The sequence below is a fragment of the Bombus bifarius genome, unplaced genomic scaffold (assembly GCF_011952205.1).
Source record: "Bombus bifarius isolate JDL3187 unplaced genomic scaffold, Bbif_JDL3187 scf7180000007979, whole genome shotgun sequence".
Taxonomy (NCBI): Eukaryota; Metazoa; Arthropoda; class Insecta; order Hymenoptera; family Apidae; genus Bombus; species Bombus bifarius.
The window spans coordinates 2,261,182-2,288,193 of NW_022884364.1; the positions used below are offsets into that span (position 1 = coordinate 2,261,182).

The window sequence follows — 27,012 nt, forward strand, 5'->3', positions numbered from 1 at the left end:
ATTCCAGCCGCCCCTTAACTTTCGTATTTTTTTGCTTCTCCGACGCTAAGGGAAATAATTCGCCCGTAACTCGACGGCTCCGTTTCGAACGTTTCACCTTGTCGTTTATTTTACACTGAAGTCGATTTAACATCTTCTTGAAAAAGAAAAAGAACATTAAGGGTATTGCTTCTACAAAAAGAATAACAAAAATCATCCGATTATTCAACCATGCTGTAATCCACTCTGGATCTTAGCTGCTCATCATTTCCATAGATAAATTAAACAGTTTATGAATAATTGCCGGAAGAGTTGCAGGCTAACGAGTTAGTTATGGTAATACTTTAATGCTTCCTAGTGTAGTGAGGCAGAAACTTTCTTGCAAGTCAACGAAGAAGGTCTCCTTGGTGCGACGACAAAGGGGTTGTTGTGTTGTGTTATACGCGATCGCGCGCTTAACTATCGCAATATCGACGGACACGTAGCGTGCCTAACTTACGGTTATTCCCATTTCGTCGACACCCTCCGGTTACGGAAAAGCGATATTAATATCGGATGTAAGCCCCTTCCTGCATTCAAAGGGCCGCACGGCTCGCTGTCGAGCCCATGTAAGACGATTATCGCCAAGCCCACCATATCGGTAACTCGCTAATAATGTTAAAGACATGGAATATACAATTAAGCTTCGTCTACGTCGGTGAATGTCGTCGAGGTGTTTGATAATCTGCTGCCCTGACACCCCTTTTGACGTTTTCTAAATATATTTTTCAACGAGATCCTGTTAGAATAATGAAAGAGAATTACGAACTTCGCTCGACTGCGACCCTGATACACGATAAGAAATTATAGGAGATCATTGTATATTCAGTTTTCAATATGTTTTATTTATAATTTCTGGCGTAATTTTATACGTAATTGCACTTTGAAATATGTTTTTTGAATTTCTAATTTTTCTCTGGCTCTCGAAATAAAATTTCGCCGAATACAAGAGGCTTTAGAAGCCATTTTTCAGTCAAAATCACAGATGAATATTCTTGTGTATTTTTCGTTGAAATCCAGGGGATGACTTCGGACGAAGCTTTTTGTTTTTGACAGCTGTACAAGAAGGGGGAATGAAAATCTCTGTGGTTATTTTAAGCTGATTGAATTCTTTGTTGATAATGGATCGATGTGCAATGTTGGAATGAATACTTTCCGCTTGCGCAAATTATATAGTCAGGTTCTCTTGTTCTCTTGGCTAGAAACTGACATAAACTTCGTTGTTGCTTTTCGAACAATTTTAGGCACAAAACAACGATCGGCCAGCAAAAATTCGCAAGAATTTTGATAGAAAATAATTCGTCCATCGTTGTTGCTTTAATCGGTTTTTCATTGTTTTAGTAACTTTAATTGTACACGATTTTTATCTGATTTTATTCGCATTTAATGGAGTTATCGACGAAGGAATTATGTTTCAGCAGTGAATAAACGAATAATGTAAATAAACCAGTTGGTATGGGTGAAACAGAAAGTATAAACAAATAAACATTCAAATTAAATGAATAAACAGGAAAGGTAAAGAAATGTATTAATGTAAAACAAGTATAGTATAAATAATTGAAAATGTAGACAAACACGGTATAAATATAATAGATAAATAATAAAAATAATAATTGTCGAAAATGAAGATTTCGGCTTGCGATTGTTTATTATATCTTCCTGATAGTAAAATTTCTCATTTTTAAGTCACGACGTGGGTCGTCAATGGCACATGTGAAAGTTATGCAAAAACACAAAAACGCTCTAACTGACAAATTGTCGATGGCTTAGAATAAACAACAACGAACGACTTCTTTCAATTATTTCCTAACAAAAGTATTGGATACAATTTTAATTCGTTGCTCGTTTGCGACAAAGCTCATCTCGAGCAGACTTCATTTTCAATGCTCGCGTATTTTCAGCAAAATATCCTTGTCATCATCTCATTCCTCGTTTATGCAACATTCTCTGTTGTTCGAACCAAGCGTTATGTTTTTAATTTCGAATAAAAAACGTGTGTAGGTATTGCATCGACAGCTCCGCGAGGGAAACACAATTTTAATTAACTCATTAAAGCAGACAACATGCCAGCGACAGTTTGTTTGTTAAATTCGTTCTTTTTTGTACTTTGGAAAATTACGTAAATATCGTCCCGCGCTTACGGCGTTCCTCAGTTGCTGGCATTCATCATTCTGTTGAATTTTTTTAATCCCTTACTTTTGAAATCCTCTTCGTCTTTTCTCTCTTTAAATTCTCTCAACCTTCCGTTAGAACTTTTCACATGTTTTTATAAACTATCCGCTAGAGATGCAATCGATTGGCATAGGTGTCTCTAAACTCCAATTCGATTGTTCTTAGATTCAATCTTATTAAATCTTTGTGATTGATTATTTAATAAAATTTCTATCGCTGAAACAATTGATCCGGATGATATTTACAACGAATCTCTATGGTCTTCCTAGATGTATTTATTCAGGTTTCGTACGAACTGGATGCCGCTGTTTATTCGGAGTTGCTGGCGGAAAGTGATGAATCCACATTACACATCGGGACATTCCATTATTTCCGGCGCGACCACCGCGACAAACGAATGGTCCGGTGGTCGGGTGTGTCCCAGTTAATCATGGTATTACCGTGACGGAACGCCGCTAATGCGACGCCAATTTGCCGTTAAGAATTAATGCGCCCGCGGCTTGGCTTAGCGGTCGTTATAGGGAAAACTCGTCGTGTCCGCGTCAACGAGAATAAAGTCATGACGAAGGGTTTTCGCGCCTCTCCGCCTGGAAGTAATTAAGATTACATTGTCGGCTGAACGTCCGACGTCCGGACATTCAACGTCGGGAATTAAAAAACGCGTTTTGCTTTCTGCAGTTCAGCTGCAGCTGGCGCGCTTCGAATTTTAATAATCGACCCACGCAAACTAGAGAGCGCTCACGCAGGGATGGGATGTAGAGAAAATGAACAATTTCGAAATTGTTCTAAATCAACGACGTTGATAAGTTTTAAGAAATTATTCATTCTAATTAGAGAATTTCCTAAATGTTGTTCTTTGAGGGATCTTTATTTCTTAAGCGTCTGTCAAAAACTTACTATCGATTCGATGGATCATAGATTCTTTGAATAAAGTTTTTATTCACGGCATAATACTGATAACACTTCCGTGTTTAAATAGCACGATCTATCTCCCCGAATAGTTGTAGACGATTAATTTACGTTCGATCAGCGAGTATCTGTTCAAGTCTAACTACACCTACTATGGTTTACGTTGCGAAAAGTTGCCTGGTCCAGTGGAGGATAAAGCTGTGTGTATCGAGCTGTGAAATTCGAGACTCGAGATCGAACAGATGTGTCTCTCTCTCGAATCGAACCGATTTCGCGCTCTGCCATGACGAACTTTTCGTTCAAGCTCGAGCATTTCGCAGAGTAACCCTTTTTCGTGGGTAAACTCAAACGATCGAACATATTTGTCCAGGAAGTTCTTTTGTAATTTAAAAATTGAATGGGAAAATAAAGAAGCTGATATTGGGTTGCGTTAACTTGCAGTAGAATTTCAGGATACGTGATTTAAGTATCGATGTGCGCAGTAGCGAGTGTCGAGGATGCTTTTTCAGCACCACCTTGTTAGCACAAGCTCGCGTCGCGAAAGTTTGACGTTCTTTCGCCTCTGACGGCTAATAAGCTCAACAGTGGAAAGTTCTAGTGGCTTTCGATTCTAGCGAGTCAGAACGTCTGCCAAGTTTTTAAATCTACTCGTCTTGTTGCTTTGCCACATTGTGTACACTTGTTATACACTTTCGTTGAAACGATCGTTTGCAAATGAAACGACACACGAAACTAGTAACAACATCTATTAATGGCACAACATCTATTTTATAATTGACAAATTTTGTGGGGTTTAGTAGGGGATCCTTTGACTTTGTCTTTCAAAATTTTATTTCGGTGCGGTTGACGTGTTTAACATTCGACGTGTATACTCGTTATCATTTGATTTTAACTACGCATCACATAAAGGATTTTTGAAACTAAATTCCACAGTTAACAGGTTAGACATTTAACAAATTTTGTTACCTGATAGTATAAGATGCAAAGGCTAGGTCAACGATTACGATCAGCCATTTTTTTATTAGAATTATTATAAAGATTAATTCTTTGGCAAACTTGCATATTGAGTTTCACGGGAAGGGAAATGGTGTATTGTTGGAATTATGGATAAAATTTGACTCTGCCTGGATTAAAGATTTCCCGAGGTGAAATGAATATTGGATGAGACGGTCGGACACTAACTCGGTTAAATGTCTCAAATGAAAATATGTCTCTTCAGACCCGTCGCTCTACTTGAAATTTCTTCTAAGTGGAAATCGATACCTACGCACTTCGTCGACCCTATCACTCTCAAAAGCGATTACCAGCTTCGTCGAATCTTAAATATTCCAAAAAAAAAAAGAAGACTGCATTATGGATGAATTTCATGGCGCTGTAAAACTTGCTAATCGCGGCTCAATCATCGAAAGAAAAGAAAAACGAAAAGTTAAATTCTCTCTGGGATGAATAAATAATTAACCTCTATCTTTGCCACAAAGTGCCTTAAAATTCCAATATTCTATCATTTGCTCAACTTCTCGTTAGTTATTGTCATCGAGAAAAACCAAAAGTCAAAATTTCCCAATTCTAAGCGATCGGCTTTCAATTCGAGACGTTAAAGATTAAACCGTTCGAATTAAATCGCGGATAGTTAAGGCAGGCTGATGAACGCGTTTCCATCACCCTTTACGATCAGCCCTGTCTCTCTGCGGCGTGTTTCGAGTTTATGTAATGCACGCGGCGGTTGCGTATTCCAACCGTGTACGTGAATACAGTTCGGGCATAAATTAACTGGACACTAGTCTGTTTGTGTGTGTTGGTGTTGGCGATGGAGCAGTGTGCGTGAACCGGTTACACGGATCCTCCGGCGTACGTTCGAAATAATTTCATAGAGCGCGCGTGTACGTCTAGCTAAATCGCTACTTTGCCGCCTGCCATTTGTGTCAATTGTTGTTGTACGATTGGCAAGATTATTCAATTTATCCTCTGACATTTCGTGTCTACCAAATTTCTGCCCTTGATGACGAGAGTAATTCTCTACTGACTATGGCTCTTGAATTTGTCGTAATAGGTAGGTAGGTGGGTACCATCTGTTTCGTAAATCCTCTTGATAAATATATACTCTTAATAAATATAAACTCCTAATTCGTATACAAGCACAGGGATGTACAGCTTCATAAACCTGTCACGACTAATGTTGAACAATTTAGGGAGGGATAGATCTGCAATTTGGTAATTGCTTTTCTTGCAACAAGACATCCGTACCTCGGGAGACCATGCGTCAGAGAGGAGCCTGTAGGACACAGAGCTGTTTGCTTAAACGCGCTATACCTAACGTTACCTATTGTCGTTCGTGTACGCGCAATAATTCTGCGTGTCAAGTCTGTGCGTATGTGTTCGTGGATTAACCTCCCCCGCGTACTCGGCTGTTCGTTCTACGCTCACATGATCTACGGGATCCGTTGTATTTATTCGTGGCAATGCCCGTCAATTACGAGCCATAAATTTCTGTTTACGTGTATGTATTTGTAACGACGCGGTCGTATAATCCCCACGGGACAGAATTAGCGGCAATAAGTTCACTCTCAATTTCGTTAACGCGACAGCATGCAGAGACCCACGTTTGCCGAGTAAATTGTATCTTAATCGCCGAACGTTACAATTAGGAACGGGGATCAGGCATATTCATTGTTTCCGATAGTCACCGTTTTAATTACAATCACGCTAAATGATTTTCAAACGCCACGAGCATTTTAACATCCAAGTTTTGGTAAATTTGATTTCAATCCTGGTCACTATCGGTGTTCAAAGTATTTTTGTTGATTCAGTCCATCGTCTCGTATCTTCTACTTGCAGTCTAGTTTATTCGGCTTGTTCGATTTGAATATTGCAAGCAAAATGTAAAATGTTTTCAACGTTCTAACCGGACAACGCAAAAATAAAATGAATAAAATTGCGTTATTTTCCTGTCATCCAATGCAACTTACTTGGTGCAGACTACTATACGTTGCTGCTTCGTCGGCTAACCGAAACCCGATCTGTATATGAAACCTTTAGCGTGTATCTACTTCGTAAGGGAAGGTAACTTGCGATAGCACCAAGTTAACGTGCAAGTAGAAAATCGGATCGCTTTTCGGATTCGTTTATTCGCTGTGTTTCTCATCACACGCGAGTAGTAACGTGCCGTCAACCAGCAGCTGCTTTAACTTTCCTGTATAAAAATAAAGATAAATTGCATGCGTCATGTTGAAAAGAGTTCGCCCGTATCTTCAGTTTCTCGAGTGTTTATGAGGCGGTATCAAGTTTAAGTTCAAACTGACGTAACTTCGCCGCAAAGTTCTCGCGAAGCTGGCGCAGCGAACCGCAGCTGGGCTCGAATCGAGCACAAGAATGTGTTCGTTTTGTTCCTATATCAGCGAACTTTCGTTTTTGGCTTTTTCATAAATTTCGTAATGACAGTTTCAGTTAGAGATTGGCTTAACTTTACACGAAGAGAATAGAAATTGCAAATAAGCGAATTAGTTTATTAATTACTTAAAACATACGACTTTAAAATATTTTGCTGCTTCATTGAATTTATACTGGGACACTCAATGTCGAGCGAAAATATAATTCATGCCAGGGGAGCACTTTCTCGTACTATGAATTATGTTTACAGCTACAAGCTACCAGGGGTGCGCGTTGAACTGTTAAAACCTGCCTGCTAATAATTTCCAAGCGCAACAATTATACCTCTAACTCTCATTGTATTCCCCTACCGCCACGCTGCTCTTCTATCTGTAAATCGCCCGAAATAATTATACGTAGGGTGTACGTACATAAAATGGAAATAAAATGACATACGACCAATAGGAAAACCAAAATTTTAGCACTATAGCGGCACATGAGTCAATGGAAGATTTGAATCGGGAGAGACTCGTATTATTGTGCCTTGGAATACCAACGTTGTTTTGGTTTGCTAGGTTCTAAGGTAAACGAACTCCGGACAAAATATTTGTTGAGAATTGTGGATCTTAATGGAAATAAATGTATAGGAACACTTAGATCATGCTTAGAATTGATATCAAAATAGTTTCACTCAGCACTCCCTTTGTCTCATCATCTTCTATACCACACTACTAACAGAACAGTTGTATTCATCTGTTTTACGAGACGCTGTGCACGCACATACTTCCACTCACCCATACTCATGTATGTATGTCACTACTACGCTGCTAATCTAGTGTACCACACAAAATTACACATATCTCAATAATATTATTACAGTTATTTGTTATCGTCAATCGGAGTTATATTTGAACATTTTATAATAACACCTGTCGATACAAATAGACGAATATTCTGTAATTGTACTTACAGTGATTTGAATATAATTGACTATTATGATTTTATCACTCGTCCCTTTATTAAACAAACCAACATGTTTAATATCCACCTCAGCACCAATAACTTCAATTAATCTAGCCAATTCCATTACTCAAAAATAATGTTTAATATATCTTCCGTTTCACTATTAAGCGATTTCATCGAGACTCCCCATTTTACCGGTCGTTTTGATCTGATTGATCATAAAAAAGGGAAATAGGAAGGCGTGGCAAGAGAAGTGGATTGATCGGGAAACAGCAATCGAGCCGAGATAATACGATGCCATCGCAATTTGGTGCCGGTGCTCTATTCACTTGTTTCTCGTCCTCTCACGCTGGTTGTCGTAATGTGCCCAGGTTCCCACGTGCATTAGTTTCATCCCTGTTAAGAGGATGTGTACGTACGAGAGGGTGGTCGAAGTCTAAGCTTGGAAAGGAACTGTTCTCAACTACTTGTGCACCGGAATTTGCCTCGTGAGTCCGTGTTTGTCGAGGAACCTCTAACACCCTTTCATCTTTGGTGGAAGTTCCTTGTTTTTAGGGGTTGAACATCGAAAACGAGGTCTACCGATACTTGTAACATCTTTGTAGCTTCACCGGTTTAAGGGACTCTCGATATATACCTGCAGTTTGGTACTTGCAGCAGTCCCTAAAATGAGAGGAAAACTTTTGCTTGAGGATGATGGAACACCTCTAGCATCGTCTGCTCGGAAAGAAATTCGTCGGATGAGATTATTAATATTTGATCAGCGAGAAAAGTTTGTTTTGAGTTTGATGCGGGCCTCTAGTTGAATTTCTGAAAGAATTTTCTTTGACATTATCGTGGAGATCAGAGGGTTCGTCGATTTAAAACATCTCTAAAGATATTTATCAACGGGTCTCTTCATTAACGAGAAAACCTTATTGTTCAATTCAATTTCGTTCGCTTCATTTTTATTTTTCACTCTCCTTTTCACTGTTAAATGCACTCGAAATAGTAAAGGCTAGGGTACTTTGTTATCTCGGTAAGGACTCACGATGCATGACACCACATTATTACACCTGTACCTCCATCACGTGTGGAACAAACTGGATTTCAAGAAGAGTGGTTGGAGCAACGAATAGCGCTCATAATTTGCTAAATGGACTCCTGGTAACATTGATGCTTTACGAGCACGTGTTGTCTCCGGTCGACATCTTTTTAAGGCTGATGTACGATACTGATGCTTGCAGCGTCTCAGGACACGTCAAGCCATAAAATGTGCACACCATAAAAAAAAGGGAAAAATGTACCTGTCACGGTAATGGCGCAATCACATGTAAAAGGCGTTAAAGCTCACTTTTGGAAAAAAATGTGAAACGTGTTCTCTTCTTTTTAAAGTAACGCTGCGTTCTGCGTAATATGGTAACAAGATTTATGTTAAAGGCTGAAATGCAACTACTTTAAACGCTGCTGGAGTCCACCATGCTTGTGTCAAAATTGACAATGCGACACAGGTTAAGTTGACCTGATCCATCTCCTCTCCCTTTAGGAGAAGGAGCCCCTTTATAGTGACACCCACGTGTCACACACTCTCAGGAAATAATCGCCTAGACCATGTGTATGGGACACACGCGGCGCTCTCTAAACTCAATCGAAGCAAGTTAAATAAGCAAACCAATAGTACAAAGAATCCCCTCCTGAACTTTGATAGCGGCAAAAAGATACGGAGCAGACCGCTCCAATGGAAAACGTCGCAACTGCAAGAGAGGAAAGAAGAACCTTTAGATACAAAGATTTACCACTGCGTGAAGAGGAGATGAAGTCCATCCATCACCATATCTACCATACAAACTCTCCTCCCTCCTCTCTCCTTCCTTTGTGTCAAAAGTATAGGTCTGCTAGGTAAGCCTTACTGAAGAGTCTTACTAGCAGATCTCGGACAAAACACTTCTTCTTCTTCTTATTTATCAGCCCTACATCCTCCTGCTCTATTTCGTTGTTGTTTGTTATTTACGATTCAGCAGCTGTGACACCACATATGGGCAAGATGATTTTACGCAGAAAGCAGCGGAGGGTTTTCGCGGCGGCTGTAATTGAAGATTGAGCCATTATCTTGGCAGCCCCCTTTCGAGGAAGGATTGATTGCGATGAGTTTTAATAATCGTTCATCCAGGTCTAAATAGTCGTCAATTGAGGCCGCAGGTGTGTTGTCGTCGAGCTCAAGTTACTTTTCATAGACAATGTTGAACCGTATCGAAATGTCGTCTACTAGTTTTCGATATGACATTCAGAGATTAATGTGGAGATATGTCGTGGTACTGGTACTCATTTAGATGTCGTGGAAGAAAAATCGGACGAAAAATGGGAAGAAAAATCGGGTTCCGGGATTTGAACCTGGGGGTCCTGAACGTTCGTAACCAAGGACGTTAACCTGCTCTGCCATCGTCCCGGCCATAGTTTGCTGTCGAGTGCCGCTACAAGGTGTTTGCTTTGCTGGCCGGACCGTTCGTATTCGTCGACTAGTTTTGACACGGACTGGAATTGGTCCTTCAGATTGCTTTGCTCCCGAAGCAAGGAGGTGATTTCTTTTGTGTTTGCCATTGTTACAGTCGAAGATTTTGTGGGCATGCTTCGCGACGAATGTACTTCGTTAACGAAGGTGACACTCGTGATGTGTGATCGATGATTCCCGATGCGGAGTTGTTCCGGCTGCAAGTTGTTGCTCGTGATCCTTTCCGAAGGTGACACTCGTGTTGTTGTGAGACTGAAGTTGATGGAATTCGTTATGCTGATGATTGTCCAGCTGCGGCAGGAGACTGCATGGTTGCGTTTCTCTACCAACGGGTTATACCTCTTCGAAGGTGACGGCCGCTGACGTCACTGACTTCGCTGTAGTGGAAAAGCTCCCGCTGCTGGTTGTAATGGATTTACGTGGCACTGTATGGTGGTGGATGTCACTGGTCACTTTTCACATGACACGTAATCCGGATCGAAGGATCAAAATGCTCAACCGTTCGTGGAGAGACGAAGGGCGCCAACCGGAGTCGTAAATTCCCGTTACGATTATATAATCGACACCACGAAGTGATCGATCCCCTGTTCCGTTCATATTTCGATAATAGAGGTGGTTGAACTGATTATAACACTGGATTAACAGGTTACAATATACACTTTGTTCCAACAACTTGTAGATACGATGCTTACGCTTGGTGCGTATAGATATAAGTTAACTAGATGACTGATCTAAGGGTGGAAAACCAGTCAAGAGATATTGACTGATCTGAGGATGATGAACCAATGACAAACTATTGGTTGCCCAACCACCGGTCGCTTACAGGTAGAAATGACCGTTGAACATGGGAAAAAACCGACATTCTCATTTTCTACCTGACCATAAGGAACGTCTCGACTTGAATATATTTTATAACGATTAAGGACACTAACGGTCCTAACGCTTAGTTTTATTAGAATTCCTTAGCATTATTGCGGTCCGATTAATTATATTTGCACAGGTAGTGGCCGCCTCGACCGAGAGATGGATTCTGGGTTACATAAGGAGTCAACGGACGTAACAAAAGCAATGTTGATATTACAACCGAAGATAGCTTCAAATCTTCGACGACGCATATTTATTAATTATCCATTTTTGTCAACCCCGACACAATGCGTATTATGCCATTGTTGTACACATTTTCGGTGGAAGCTTAGAGCGAGGATATTTCGGAGAATAAGAGAGGAGAAATTCTTGGCTTCGAATCGACGAGACAATGAGATTGTAAAGGGGCACGTAGTGGATAAACGATATTTCGACGCCGGAGGCGGTAGACGCGATCCCTTGAATATAAAACGTATAGATGAAATTATTATTTCACCTTGCACGACGTAGTCAACCCTCGAAGAATCGCAGTCTTACAATTTCTTCTTTATTGCGCTGATTACTCGTTAGCTTAATCTTTGCAGAACAAAGAACACCAACGCGAGAGTTTGCCACACGTTTCAGAAATTTCTTCGTTCCAGAGGAGAGAAAGGAAGCGAAAGCTATTGGCCGGTAAAAGCAGTGGCATTGGAATTTACGTGTTACTCGTGAAACGTCAGCCTGAAGGTGGCCAAATACATCTTTGACGCGAGAGAACAACGCAGAAATAGGACGGGCCGTTTCGAGGAAGAGAGATCGGCCGCCTATACAACGGATGGAGACGTGGTTGGATAAAGCGTGTCGGAGCAAGGGAGAGAACACGTAGTAATTCACCAGAGCACGTATGCGTAGCCTAAGTGATACTACGTGACGATTTATGTTGGTGCATACGCGTGCGTGATGTTTGGCTAATATTCACAGTTACGGTTCGTCGTTGTACCCGAAATCGACGCGATAAAAGTGCGTAAATTTTGAAAGAAGAAAGGGAGCTACTCTCGAACGTTCTTCCTTTTCTACTAGATTTATTTAAATATTCATGCGTTACGTAATGTTTGGATACGGAATAATTTATTATTTAAAATAAATACAACGATTTCTGTGCACTTATATGTATATAAACTTGCGATTTATTATTTTATCAATATCCATTGCAGCGATTCATGCGAATAGAGGCAGAAAATCAAACTTCGAATCGGGCAGCGTGTTAATGTGAATTCATGCAACAGTTGACGAACGATTTGCATACAGTGTAGTCATAAGAATTTATTTATTTAATATACGCGCGAATTCACACCCGCTAAAGGGATAAATAAAAAATTGTTTTCGTAAACTGTAGTAGAAAAGTTGTTTAATTCTGGAAAATATCTATTGGAATTGAATATTTATGGTTTTATTCAGAATAATTGGTAACTCCAGTAGAAACGATTGATGCACAAACTTTTATCGTGTGCCATGTCGGTATTTAATAATACGCCAATGATTTGTCGACGAATTAATTAAAGTGAATCGAATAGAAATCAGAGGGAATCGAGGCCACAGCCGAGACTGCGACGCGGCCCTTGAGCAACGACCCTTCTTTTTGGAACTTGTTTACTTATGCCTGGGATTAAAGGCAGCAAGTCGAGTTAGTATTGGTAACTGAGCAAGAGTGCGCTGCCAGAGACTATCGCAAACCTATAAAGCGCTAAACACCAACTCCTCTATCTCTCCCATCGAACTTTCGAAGCTTCGAGATTTTGCTTTTACCGAGATTAGTTGAACTACCAGCCGAAAAGCTACCATCGGCAAACTCGCTAATTTACTACGAACTATCAAAGATGACACGCATGAATTTTCTCGCCAGGACACCACTTTCCTGCTTCAGAATCTTAAGAAATTTCAGACATATCGTGTAACTCGGAACAATCTTTCCGTTCATTGAATCTCTCATGCTGATAAAATTTCAAAATTGCTGATAAATCACTTTTAACTCTGACGCGATTTACTAAACAATTTTATGCGAAACGAACTGCATAATTTACGTTATATTATACTGCTATTACAATGTGGTAAGAGCTGTCATGTACAGTGCGAGAGTTCGCCATTTATCGAAATATACGAAACGACGTATGATCTATAGCTGCTTGCCGAGATGGTGCGATACACATGCGCGTCGCAAAGACATCGACAGTTGGAATTATGCTACGGAAGTATATAAACCTCTCTCTTCTTTTTCATCATGTGTGTCTTTTCTTTTATGAATCGTATGTGCCCTTTATGAACGAATACTACGTACGAAAGATTATATATATCAAGAACCACAAAGCTAAAGCAACCTTTTATCAAGGCCTGCATTCCTGTAGTCAAATCAAATATTCTACTTGTACTCTACTATTATAATAACATAATAAATCCATATTAAGTATCGAGAGAAGCGTGCGAGGTTCGCGATGGGAAATGCAAATTCAATCGACGAACAATCTTTGCCTGTATGTTAGCTCGTCGGGAAAGTTCGTCGATTTGGTAGACGTTGTAAACCATGTGCCAACAGACGTGAAACTTACGCGTCCTGGCGACAACTTTCTTAGAGCGTCGTATCGTGCGACGCTGCGCGGTGCCGTACCGCGCTATGCGCTTGGACGACAATGTTTGTTACCTGAAAAAGTTTCAGCGCTCGTGAAGCTGGTATCGTCGTCGTTGTCCTGACCTGCCGGAATATATTCCTACGCTAGGATAAAGAGGAACGAAGCATGGTCTTACATGTATCTATATCAGTCTCCTCTCGGATCCGCGTAATGGATTCAACTACAAAGTGCGAGGAGGAAAGTTTGGCGAAACTTCTCTCCGGTCGATGTGAGAGGCCAACGAAACTTTCTACTGGTAATCAGCAAAATAAATCTGGAAAGCCGAGATGGAATGGAGGAATTAACGAATTTCCGCCTTACAGTACGTTGTCGAACAATTCTCGCAAAGTCCGTTTGTACGATGTTTATCGATTGTATCTTTGAGAATTCACGATTTTACGATTACTATTAATCGTGACTGGGTTTTCTATTATCTCAGAAGGAAATTATAACGCGTGATAAAGGTTTTTGCTTAACGACGTATCGATCGTTAATCACTTTCTTCTAAACTTCTCGTCCTCAACCTCATATAGATACATATCTTATATATCTTATAGCTCGTTAGCAGACAAATTTGTTCAATATGATTCAAAGTAAACGCCCGCAGTAAACCTAGTCGGTTGAGAGTTTAAATTAGTTTTTCACCGGCAAACACGCACAATAGTGTGTAACACAATCAAACTTTCGACAAATTTGTTTTCCGACGTCGCGATGACCCGCTTTAATTTATGAGATTAAACAGGTCGCTGTAGCGAGCCTCTCGAAAGTTCAATACCGAAGTTTCATCGAAATCACATTCTTGATACGCCCAATCGTGGTAGCTCGCCGCTCTTTCGTTGACAGTTTGTCGAACAAAATAATTATTTTCGTGAGATTCGAGCCATGCAGAATGTTGTTTGCAGCAAATTCGTCATAATTGACATGCATTTACATTCGACAAAATTTTGCCTCATTTAGCTATCGTACTCTCAACAAAGTTATATACATATTTTCCATTATTCGATGGTCCTTGCTGTTACAAATAATATGATAAAAGGTGTCAATAAATCTGGGTAACGTTTAGTTTCCTCCAAGCTAAATTACACTTTGATGGAAAGTTTCGACTGAATTTGCCATCACCTACGGAAGAGAGGGGAGGGCAGTTTCGAGAAATACGTTGAGCAGAGTTTGAGTGCAATTAAATTTTACTTTGATTCGTTCCTAGGCTACTCCCCGCTCGTTGTTCAATGAACGTTCAAGGAAATGAACTTGTACAATTTCCCTTATTTCCCCTGCATTATGACGCCGCGCCGGTGTTCGCACTAACACGAACGTTTATTCATAGCGAGAACTATTAATAATTTTCACAGCAGTGGCTGCACCCACTAAATTAATAACCGTATTTTAATTAAAACGCATGCCGCATTTCTGTAACGAAAACGCAATGTGCCTCGAGACGAGGGGAACACATTTGTGGTGTTTTTATACTCTGAATCCTTTACGACGATGATAAACAAGGACTTCTGGCTACTAGTGTTCTTAACATTGAAAAAGTACCGACATTTTAATAATGAATTTATTACAACTGCGAATTAATTCACTTTCGATCGTCGATCGCAATGAAGCAAGAATTTTAATACTCAAAGCAATATATTCATTGTGATTATTTTGTAACTGCACCGTTTGTAGTTTTTTAGTTTTATGAAATTCTCAGTATTGTTTATTTTACAAGGAGAATCGAATCTTGGAAATCACGTAATTAACTTTCGCTGATACGCGAACAGACTTTATCGTCGAGCCCGCCGTTGTATTTTTCGCCGAGACTGAGGAATGTTTAATAAAAGCTCGAATATAAATCGACGGCGTCGAACGACGAGAAACTGTATCGTGGCTCGCGTTGGCCGTTATCGTTAATCAGAGTTCACGATACCACCCTTGATAACAAAAGCCGCAGGCATGATCGAGCAATTCGATAACGCTTTCGTTTATAATTCGCGTAGATGAGAATTGTTTCGCTGGTTACCGGTTTGAAAAAAAATTTCATCTTGTAATATAGCCGAGTATAGATCCGAATTTCATAAATTTCACGAATACACACGATAACATTGGAAGAGACCTAAAGGTTGGCGACAACATGTCGATTTTCAGCCTTGGCTCCTTGCCTTGAATGATCGGTCAGCCCATACATCTTATTCCCTAGCCATTCTTCAAAAATGGCGCTCCCAAGCGTTCGTGCCATAAATTCGAACCTCGGAGATAAAACCCGTGGTAGTAGCTTGTCATAAGTCGAAGATTATTGCTAGATGCGTCGAATGTTAAAAAAGATTATGAACGATCGGTTCTGGATTTTTATCGTGCTGTTGTATCATGAACGTGACCAAAAGTCTTTCAAATTTGCATCAACAACCTCTGATAGTGCGATCTGCTTAAAAGATTTTAATAAAGCTATAGCATATGTATACAGAGATATACACAAAGAGATTTTTTTACTGGAAAGACAGCAAAGCAGAATTCGTTACTTATTTAGTAGTTATGCGTGCACAACTTCCTTGGTCATGAACATAAAGAAATGTAAGCTGTCACAGTTTTTAATTAGATGTAAACGTTCAACCGGCAGAGTTGCGAATTTTAATAACACGTCGCAGCCGCTGCTCTTTTTCAGTTTTCACATTGCCACTGGGCAATGGCTGCGCCTCCGTTTCTGTCCGGAGTACACTTCATTTCCGAATCCGTGTTCGTTGAATTCGGGCTCGTAAATCCAACAGAACGAAAAGAAGACAGGGGAGTGAAGCGGTGAACGAACAAAAGCGTCTTACGAAATGCACGATTTTTCTCTTCTCCTACGATATATTCTCCACTCCGTAAACCCTTTCCTCTTCCCCCACTTTTCTTTCCACAAAAAAAAAAAAAAAAAGGAAATGGTTCAACCACACCAGATATTATCTCCTTAAATTGCGTTTTGTGCAAATGTACCGTGGCGCGATATAACTACGTAATTTTGGATTCATGACAAGCGATTATCGACTTCCGGTGAGTTCCACCGGTTCAGGAGGAACTCTCACTTCGTAAAAGCTCGACGAAGAGCCGGGGAAGTAGCGTTGCGGAAGATGGCTTGCAGTGAAGTTACGTTTAACGAACCTTCACCGCACCGTTTCACCGGCTTCCGCTATAACGCTGGGTCTTAAGCTCTTTTTCCGCCTTCCGGTGAGCCGTTAGCTGGCTTCACGGAAACCGGTTGTTTGCAAGACGATGCCTATGGATTGACTTCTCCGCGTCGTTTCTCATTCGATCGCTGCGCATCTACCTGGAAGAGTGTCGGTAGTTAAAAAGTATCGCGATCTCGGCCGATCCTTTTGCGATGCGAGCAAACGTCGGTTTGCTGGACGTATTTATGGCAAGAATCGTAAAACGTAGACGCGCGTTTTTACGGTTACGATGGTACAACGGAAGCGAAGGAAACGACGAAATAACGACTAGTTTTGTCGTTGCGCATCTTTCCGAATTGCATGCGCAATTCATCTGAGGTTTGGCTGTAATAATCCTTAAAGTTCATGTCTTATGCCAGTACTTGGGGTAGCCGACGAAGTAATTAAAATTCCTAGAATTCAAGAACTCAAGAGAAATTTAGAACTTACATGCTAAATTTGTAAAATTCCGCGACGACGAGTCTCACGATTTCTCGGACTATAACAGTTTCGAATGGAGGAATTTTCAAGCTATAGCGCGATACAAACTTTCATAACGCGTATCCATTTTTACCAGTGTTATATTTTCACGCATATTCGCTGATTTTAAAATAATAAATAACAGATTATAAAACTTTACAGCCATAGATAGTTTTCACGCATTCAATCACAGAGTGTCAATCATTCGTGTATCACTATCGAAACGTGCCAAACGCGAATTCTCTTTCATTTCATATATCTATCATATTATTCAAGCGCACGTCGGGTTCATAGCATCGACGATAAGATGATTTATTCGAGCCTGATGTATAACATTCGCGAAAGGTGAACACGCTGATCGATTTGTAGCTGCTTCATCGTAGGTGAATTATTTTTCTCGATACTTTTGCAACCAGGCAGTGGAAATTTTAAATCCATTTTAAGCGCCTGAATGTTTCACGGGAAAATACCAAGGGGATGTTTACATATGCAACGTTGCTGCTAGTCCTTTGCTATTTCTTTCGTGAAATATCCTATAAACGTCTAATGCATATTCTATGCTGCCGTCTTTTTCCTCTACCTCTTTTAATCCTCCCCCATACTCAAGTAATTTCATCTTCAAATGGTTTGTTGATATACTTTCATACTCTTCGATCGAAACTTTCCCCCATATGCTGAAGTGAAAATATGATTAGTTCTCATCAATTCTATTTCCCTGTCTGATATAACTTTGCTCCACAAACTGCTATAATTCCCAAAATATTATTTATCGATATATGATCGAGAAAGGGTATTAGAGAATACGTTCCATGGAGAAAATCAGCAGAAGAAGAGCAGGAAGAGGGACACGGTCACAGTCAAAGCGATTCTATGCACAGTCGAACTATGCATATCGTGTTTGCCCACATTATCTATTTCAGTTTATATTCTTTCCACTTGCGCATAAATTTGTTTTAATTTCCAGTATTTTGCAACCAATATTTTAATATTACGCGTTACGTATCTGTATTTCAAATAGTTTACTTTTATCGTTAGAAAATAGAATTTTTAGTAAATTATTATGCGCTCTGCGCATCTCCGGGAATTATTTTCACTTTGCGCGAAGCTTGCTGTAAAGTAGATCCTTTAAACGGTAAGAAAGTTTCAACTTCGGATATCTTTGCCAGACCTCCATTTTCTATTTCTCTTTTTTCCTCCACTTCTGCATCGTTTTCGCAACTTACCATGAGAAGACGCTTCAAACGAGGAAGACTACAACAACAATGCGGCGGATTGTACAGATGCAGCAAATGTGTTAGCGTGTAGTTTGCAAACAGGCGAGTTTGGGCGGCGTTGCCTTGCAGCTGTGGCACACGACACCCCCATTACGCGATCGCGTGCACGACACCCCCGTTGAGAGACCGGTAACTGCGATTTCGAAACAACGTGTTTGTGTTCGGACACGGTTAGATGCATGCGGTCCCGAATGCGGAACGACATCGCCTGACAAACTGTTCGAACGGCTAGAAGTGGTTTAGATCTTATCGTAGTCCGGAATCTTCGGAAAGTTTAGTTGCATCAAAGTACAATGGTCTATCGTATACTTTCGAGAAACGTTTTAAACATTTACAGATAGTAGAAGATAAACCGTAAATAGAATCTGTAGAAGAAGAACGAAAGAGTTACTTTAAAATGATTATACGTGCAAAGGTAAATTAATGTACCATTTTGGCGTTTCTCTCTTGGCACTTGCCTTTTGAAGTTATTTCTCTATTCATATTTGACCGAAGAAGACGTGTACGAAATCGCGAGTTCTTGGAATTTCGCATCGCCAATGCTTAAGGGAGTTTGCTTACGTGCGGTGGATGCAGAGGATGGAAAACGGGTGGGACGTGTACTACAAGTAAATTATAGCGACCGAATGTTGTTTTAGTCCTGCGGTTGATTCTAGGTGTGTGCGAGCGACGGGGCTACTGTTGGTACCTTAATCGATGGCGAAACGGGATATGTTTGTATCGAAGATAAGGGTTGGTCACGTGGAACGAAGATTTATACCAGGTATCTGCTTTGTACAAAGTTGCTGGCTGGATTCAATTATCGATAGAAACGCTTTTAAAGTATCGATAAAAACGTAATCGACGATTTTCAAAAACTTTCTACATTTGAGGCGTTTTTAATCAAAATTTTACTCTGAGAAGGAAAGAGTACGATGACGTGTGGTACTTTGGCCAATTTCTCGAGGAATTAATTAAGTCCCGGGATTAAGAAAGCTTACTCTGCTTCGTTTGTATTTGTATTAATATAGCGAAAGAATATCAATTAATATATATTACACGTCAGATATACACATCAAGGAGCGTACCCATTAAAATTTCTCATTCGCATGAAAATTAATCGTGACATCAATTCCAAACGGAAGAATCTTTCTACCCTTCTTAAACTGCTGTAACTAAACAAGCTCATCCGACACAACGTTTCACGGTCCCTAAACAACGTCGTCATCCCCTTTATGGAACTAAATTAATTAGCTTGTGTCTGTAGGAAAACAAAGTTACCTACAGAGATGTGGTTTCTCTGGACCGAGAAGAGGGTTGTTTCCTCCCTGGTTGGCTGGTAACGAAGAGGCCAGTGACTTGAGATCCAAACCGAGCTCATTCGGCCAGATAAGAAAGACAAAGGAAAAAAATTAATGGTCCTCCCTTTCCGGTCCATTTTCACGGCCCATTTTTCACGGATCGCGCTCTACAAGGATCGTGGGAACAGCTACGGAATGTGGACTATTGCTTCACAGTGATTTTTCACTACTCCCTGAGAAATGGTAACTGCAACCGTGTCCCGCCGTGTCTCGCTGACTCCTACCTATGTCCCTGCCGCGCCCACCGATTCTTTAGCCGATACCGAGCAGCCAGTGAATCGTTCGGGAACTACCGCACCGGTGATCTGTTTCGCCGCTCGTGTCGCTGATCGAAAAGATTCTATTCTCTTTTTAGCGTGGTACACGAAGAATGGTCCCTCGGTTGATCTACTCGAGAAGTCGCTCTTTTTACACTGACGCTCGCCACCGCACCTTATACGTCAACTTTCTTAGAATTTCTCTTTTATTCCTTTTCGAGTATCGAAACTGTTTGCTCCTATTTGTTCGAAACTTGGTTTGTTAGAGACGTCTAAACTAATTAAAGTTTCTCGCCAATAATCTTCATTTTTCACGAATATATACGATATACCTTTCTATGTAAAATGACAAGGTTTACGAAAGATAGTTTCCAGTTAGTTTAAACCGCAGCCGAACGCCTAAAGTGGGTGGATATGATCAAAGATCTATGAACGATGCGTAGCCGGGTGATAATAAAGTTCGGGCTCATCGCACTCGTTGACGAGTCTCGAAATTTTGATAATATCGTTAATAGCGGGAGCCTGGTTAATTAGCGCCTAATGAATTTCAAATGACGGGGGTTAACGATAATAATAAATTATACGCGATAGGGTATCGAAGCCGATGGCCGGCGCTGCGGTTAAGCAACAGTCGGTACGATTACGCTGGTCCAACTATTGATCACTCATTAATGAAACGATCGTCTGATACGTTCGCCGAGTTTCTACCGCGCTCAAGTATCATACACCGCTGGCACACACTTGACAGCTCAATATTTCACCGTGGTCGTCCGGCCTCGATACAGTACCGAGGACGATTACATCAACCCGTTATTACTGGCAGGATATGCGAATCGGTCAGGACTAATATTAATCTCGACCTGAATAATGTACGGTTTAATCACATCTGACGACCACGATACTATTTTCGAAGGATCTTTTCAATTTTCTTTTCGGATCTCTTAGATCGTTCTCATTGTCAGTGACAAAATTCGCTCCGAGAACGAGGCAATCTTTCTCGATAAATCAAGCGAAACGTTCAATTTCTTTTGACTAATGTCTTCCACGTGTAAACAGAAAAATTCACGGCTATAAGAACTACCGTGCCCTTCTTCTTGCCTCTCGAATTCCCATCAATAGAATTGAAAGAGCGTATGAAGGTGTTCGTTGATGAGGAATACAATAAGAATCCAATACGACGAATATAGATACGTTTCTCTTTTTTTATCAACTCTATCATGTCACGTAGACGCGGAATTCCGTGAAAAGATGTTCCTGGAAACTGGGAAAACATGGAAAGCTAGGGAATTCGTTCACGGAAGGACGATCGTGGCTGAGCGAATCTTCATCCACTGAAAAAGGCTCTTCCTTTCCAACCTTGTACACGTGTTGTGGCAGTTTCATCCCTTTGATAACGAATTTTCGCTATTTCACCGGGTGAATGCATCGCTCTAATGATTTCATTAAACGAATGTTCGTGGTCAGTTATTTACAGAGAGAGTTTATTTCTCGTTTCAGCTACACCTGTCGGAATATCATTTTTGTTCCAATTCGCTACACATCCGCGTGCCTTCCTTTTGAACCGTGATGCTCGTTGTATCAAGCGAATCACTGCCATGAAACACTCCTAATTAGCTTAATTAGAGCTTTCACATTGCCTTGAAATGCTAATGGAATTATGCTGGCGTTCATCTTTACGTTACGAGGCAAAAAACGCGGCGCGTAGAGTAGGGGAAAAAAAGATAAAAACATCGGTTGAGAAAGAGAGAGAGAGAGAGAGAGAGAGAGAGAGAGAGAGGAGAAAAGTGTAAACGGAGAGGGAATGGATGAAAGAGTGAAAGAGGAAAGAAACGGCGGGGAAAAAGGCCGCAAATTCTTTTCCAGGTCAAAGGGTTCCTTTCACGTCATCTGCCGTGTGCTCGAGAGCCGCTGAAAATAAAAACGATCTCGCGAAACGTCTTTTCCCTCTCGGCTCTTTCCAAGCTGGACAAGCGAGCCACGAACCCCGTTTCCACAGGGGGCACTTCATTTTTCCACTGCGATGGAAACATGCCTCTGGCGGCTATCCCCTTGATTTCACGTTAATTCGACTCGCACATGATTCATGAGCCACGTATTACTGGTCTTCTAAATGAAATCATATAGCGAAAGTGCCGTAGAGCACTGTGCGCCTGCCCGATGAAGCTACCCTCTAATTAGATGGTCAAACGAAAAATGCAAGCGTCGTAAAATTCGCGTAACAGGATCTTAGCGACTCGAGTGATTTGAGGACTTCAGGTGTTCAGTGACTTACCGATCTCCAAGTATTTCTGGTGCACTGGATCGTATTGATCCCACGTCAAGCTACGGAAACGGCTTTTCTCCCGGCTGGCGAGCAGAAGCGTATCGTTTCGACTGTGGTGATCGATCACGTTCGGGTTCCTGCAAGGAAAGCGTAAATCGTTGTTTAGATACGTACGTATGCACATGGAGACTTGTTCGAATAGCCCGATCGCAGTTCCACCGACTGCTGCTCAGTCGTATTTCACTCTGCTTTCTCTTCGTATTCGAAAGATATTCTCTACGTGTCCTATTACTATTCCTCACAATTCATTTACGTAAATTTCAAGTGATCTATTTGACAAATGGAATCTTACATAAATCCAGGATGTCTTCCAGCAGTGGAATGTTCAACCTTCAAAGTATCCGTTTTTTTAAATACAGCTGCGCTATTTTCAGGATATGCCCATTTATTCGGCGGAAGTGTCTTTGCTTTAAATAATAATGATTCTATACAGCGTTTTGTTTCATTTTTATACGTTATCTTATAGAAACGGACAGAGATCAAAATGCAACGTTTATATCGACGGTATTATTTAGATAATTAACTGAAAGCAACGTGTTTCTGCCGATAGCAGTGAATAAATCGAATAATATACTCTCTATCGATGTCTCTTTATCATACTAGCAAAGACAGATCGAAGCTTCCTAAGCTGTATGGTTTGTCTCAAATAGCATGCTTGTCACGTTACGCGATGATGACCAAACTAATCGAAGCGCAGTCTCCGGTTGTCGATACTCGTTAACCTTTCCGGAAAATGAATGGCTTCGAAGGAGGCGCGTCCAATCCGCAGGCATCGACGAATTAACGCAACAAGTAGCGAATCGAAAGTGAATTAAGCCGCGAGCCGCGACGTGCGCTTTGTTCGCGCGTTTCCAGTCCGGCCACGGACAGGCTGGAAGAACACGGCCACGGAATTCAGAATGTGGTCGGCGATTCGCTTACCAGGATTCGGGACACGATCACGGCATAATTCACTATCGAGAACTTTGCTTGTCCGTGGTTCCGTGCATACAAGAGAGGGGTCGTTGTCCCATACTGCGACATCGGTTCAATTACGCGGTTACTTTATCCTGTTTTCTGCAGGTAATACGCAATCAAGCCGTTGTTTACAGGAACAGTACACGCGCTTCTTGCATCCTTTGACGACACTTGAATTTTTCATGGGAATCGAATCGAGATACCGAAGGTCGATTACATTTTTTCCTTGGTATATGATTAGTGGTTTTTGAAATCAGAAACTATGAGAAGTCATGTTGAATTGCGCGATATTGTTAAAAATAGCTGTAAAAGTGTTGCGATAGGATACTGAAAATATAAAAAAGGATGTCGCAGGAATATTAAAATAAAAAATAATTACAAGATGATCGTAAAAAATGTCAGTTTGCAGGAGAGATTTTTATTCGGCAATGTCACACGGATGGCACTAAAGTGATTCGAAAGCTGAAAGCGACGTAGGTGCACGAAACAGATAGCTGCTCGTGTCTCGCGACCTTTTCTGCCTCTAGGGAGGCAGATCTCGGTGTCAACCGATGGAGAACAAACATGCTCTTTTTACGAGCGAGAAAACATGCGGTGAGAGCTTCAGTTTGCCAGCGAGAATTCGATTTTTTCCGACAAGACATATGAAAACCTCGCTTTAAGACAGCTTCCGAACACCGAAAACTCGGGGAAAAATGGTAAACATTGAAAACGCTGTGTGAAAAACGATCCACAAAATTCACAAAGCTCTCAAATCGTTGGAAACAATACGACCGATAGGGAAAGCTGACTGGTCCCATCAACGATGAAAAATCATCCCCTTTTTCGTCGAACGTAATTTTTCAAAGAAAACCGTGCGGTTATCCGGTAACGAATAGCAGCGCTAGAAAAAAAAATTGGATCCCGCATCGAGGTGGTTGGACTTTTGGCGAAGCGGAATTTAATCGACGGAACCAATTGACCGAATTCTATGACGCGCTATGCCGCTTCAAAAAACCATCGATCCGAGTATTCCGCGGCGATAATGGGGAACTGTGGCTGCGTATTATTCGGCCGGACGATTCCGCGAGATTTATAGCTGGGCAGGGGATAAATGTTAAATTTCGTGACGCTTGATTTTGAAGCGGTTTGATGAATCGCTCTCCCAGGCGGCAAAATATTTTCCTGTTTGGCGTATAATCGCGGAAATTGGTCTCGTGGGTTCGCGTGCTAGCTGGAGAATCGCACACAGAATGATCAGGAACGTAAAATATATCGGTCAAGAACTCTGTCCGAGTTGCCTCGGATGTCTCTGGACGCCGCCGGATCAACCTCATCACTCGTAAAACATTTAGAAAAGATCCCAAAATATTAGGTAGTCCTTTGTTTGCAGACCTCATTTAGGATCACGGTGAATTTTAACGAATTTAAAGGAGAAAAAGTAAAGCTGGAGGTGTGTAAAGGTCCCTCTGAATCTGGCAGAGAAAGAATCTCCCATCCGCTTTAATTCTGTAATTAAAGAGGTAAATGGTAATTCTCGGACGCCCCAATTGTGCTACTTGCGTTTAAAGCACCAAGTCCCTGACCCGTTTTCAGCTGAAGTATCTTGAACAGAAGTTCCAACAGGCCAATGTATAGTCACGAATTCGGATTTAGTGGATCAAGTGCTTAAAGAGGCGCGTATCGTGCTGGGATCGAGAAGGAGGTGCAGGCGTCATCGTATTAATTTCTTCGACGGTACAATGCCTAGCAAAAAGGACCTTTCGATCACGAAGATCCTCGACGAACATAATAATTAGAACAAACTGTTTATAGGTGCAACAGGGAACTTGTTTGAAGTAGATTGAGGCAATAAGGTAGAGAGAATCTGTCTATGTTCAGACAATAGTCAGATGAAAATTTCAACAGTAGTGTTGTTGTTTTCTAGCCGCAGTTAAATTACCGTAAATTATCACGAAATGTGAATACAAAGCGCTACTTTACGCCTAAGCTCTTAGACGAATACAATGGAGACATCCTCGAGTTTCAGAAGCTGTTCGCGAATGCTCGAATGAAATTGCGCTTATACTATATGTGTCCTTCCTTTCTGTTCACGACTTCGTAAGCATCCAGTGCAACAATCCGCGTGCAGTGTATCCGACACATAGAGACAGGCAAACGGATAACCGAATGAATAGATCACGTAATCGTGCGGGAGAGTAACGATTAAATGGAAATGCTGCACAATCCAAAAGCTGTGATCCAAATTCCGCGGTATGGTTGCATTTTCGCCAAAGAGATGTTCAACGTGATTTCCTGTTTCCCCCTTTCGTGATTTTACATGTCGGAGTTGATCGATTCCATTCATCAAGGATCGATACTACGCGATGCTAAGACCCTACATTTCAGTCTCTGCTTCAATGTATCGTGTCGAATCTCTGTGATCACTCCGATAGCGAATTCAGACAGGTAAGACAGTGTGCAGCTGTTCCTTATTAGACAAACGCAACGTAGCCAGCTTCAAAGGTAATGAAGCAAAGTGGGAGTGTCTCTACGGTAGAGTAAATGTAAGATAGTATCGGTATAACGTAGGATGGGTTAGTGTATCATTAGACAACGAGCATACCACACGCTACACGTACTATATAAGTACATTGTTCTTGTCGAAAGAAGAATGGCGCGAAAAAGAGTAACAGATTGAACCTAAGCTTAACAGTTACACGCGCGTTTCCACGTTTACCATTTATTACGGACTTTAGTCGAAAATATGTGTGACTTCGAAGTGCAAAAAGGTCCTTGAATTCTTTCGTCGACTGTTTTTCAACGTATTCTGTCGCAGCAGTGTAACAAACTGAATGAGAATTCGAGGTAAGCACGGCACGTGGAAAGCCGTCCCCGTTTTCTTTTCCTCGTTTTCGTTCGCTGTTTAAAGCGCACTTTTATCCGTTTCAACCGAGCGGACGCTCGCCTCCTGACTACCGCCACAAACTTTTCGCACAGCCAGAACAAAAAAATGCTACTCCCCGAGACAAGAACTCTACCAGAAATGGCGGTTCAGTTATAACTTTGCGGTGAGTTAATGTAAACGTTAACGAAGTGCAGAACTTGCGATGAACAAAAAGTCGAAGTTCACGGATATACCGATAAGGGAAATTTAAGATTTCAGCAGGAAGAATGGCAAGGTTGCGGCTTATGAAATAAAACCATGGATATCTATAAGTTTTTGTGTAAACATCGTTCTTCTCGCATGAAATAAATTAAGAAATTAGCAACTTCCCGATATGCTCAATTTTCATGCCGTTAATTATGCTGTCTAGAAGATCTCTATTCTATTATTATTATTAATCTGAATATCATTGAATCGTTGCACAAAACGAAATCTGGCAAATTCGGTAGCCGATTTGGCGATGATCCAAAGGATTCGAAGCTGTGATGGCTTCAAGATTGGCCCGGCGGTGAGTGAATAGGCAGCCGTAGGAAAGTTGGCAAGCGATTCCAGTCAGCCGACACCTCTCCTCGAGACTTTTTTCGTGTTGATTGTAACTTCGTAGGTGTGTAGCTGTCAGCTTGTTCCTCGTAAGCTGATGGGATTCGGTTAGACGTGACAAGCTTGTTTCAGCGTTCGCACTTCTTCAGCTTCGCGATCAAATTCACACGAAGATCGGATACTAAATGTAGGATATACATCGGATATTAAATGTAGTTTGTTCTAATCTAGTACAGATGAGATTTGGTGATTTTACCAAGATGCTAGAGCACGATCCATGTAGAGATTTGTAAAAAAATTTTAATCGGCTCCTACTAGGAAGGATAAAAATGACTTGTGATCGTTTGATC

General features: G+C 41.1%; 1 protein-coding gene across 2 annotated transcripts in view; it reads right to left on the bottom strand.

Annotated features, from left to right (window-relative positions):
* The window catches only part of LOC117204607 (neuroligin-4, X-linked), a 261,586-nt gene that overhangs the window by 23,962 nt on the left and 210,612 nt on the right, over positions 1–27,012 (bottom strand). For both annotated transcript variants that reach the window (XM_033442143.1, XM_033442144.1), the window contains exon 10: positions 22,210–22,337. In XM_033442143.1, coding sequence (XP_033298034.1) covers positions 22,210–22,337 — 128 coding nt within the window. The remainder of the gene's footprint in view (positions 1–22,209; positions 22,338–27,012) is intronic.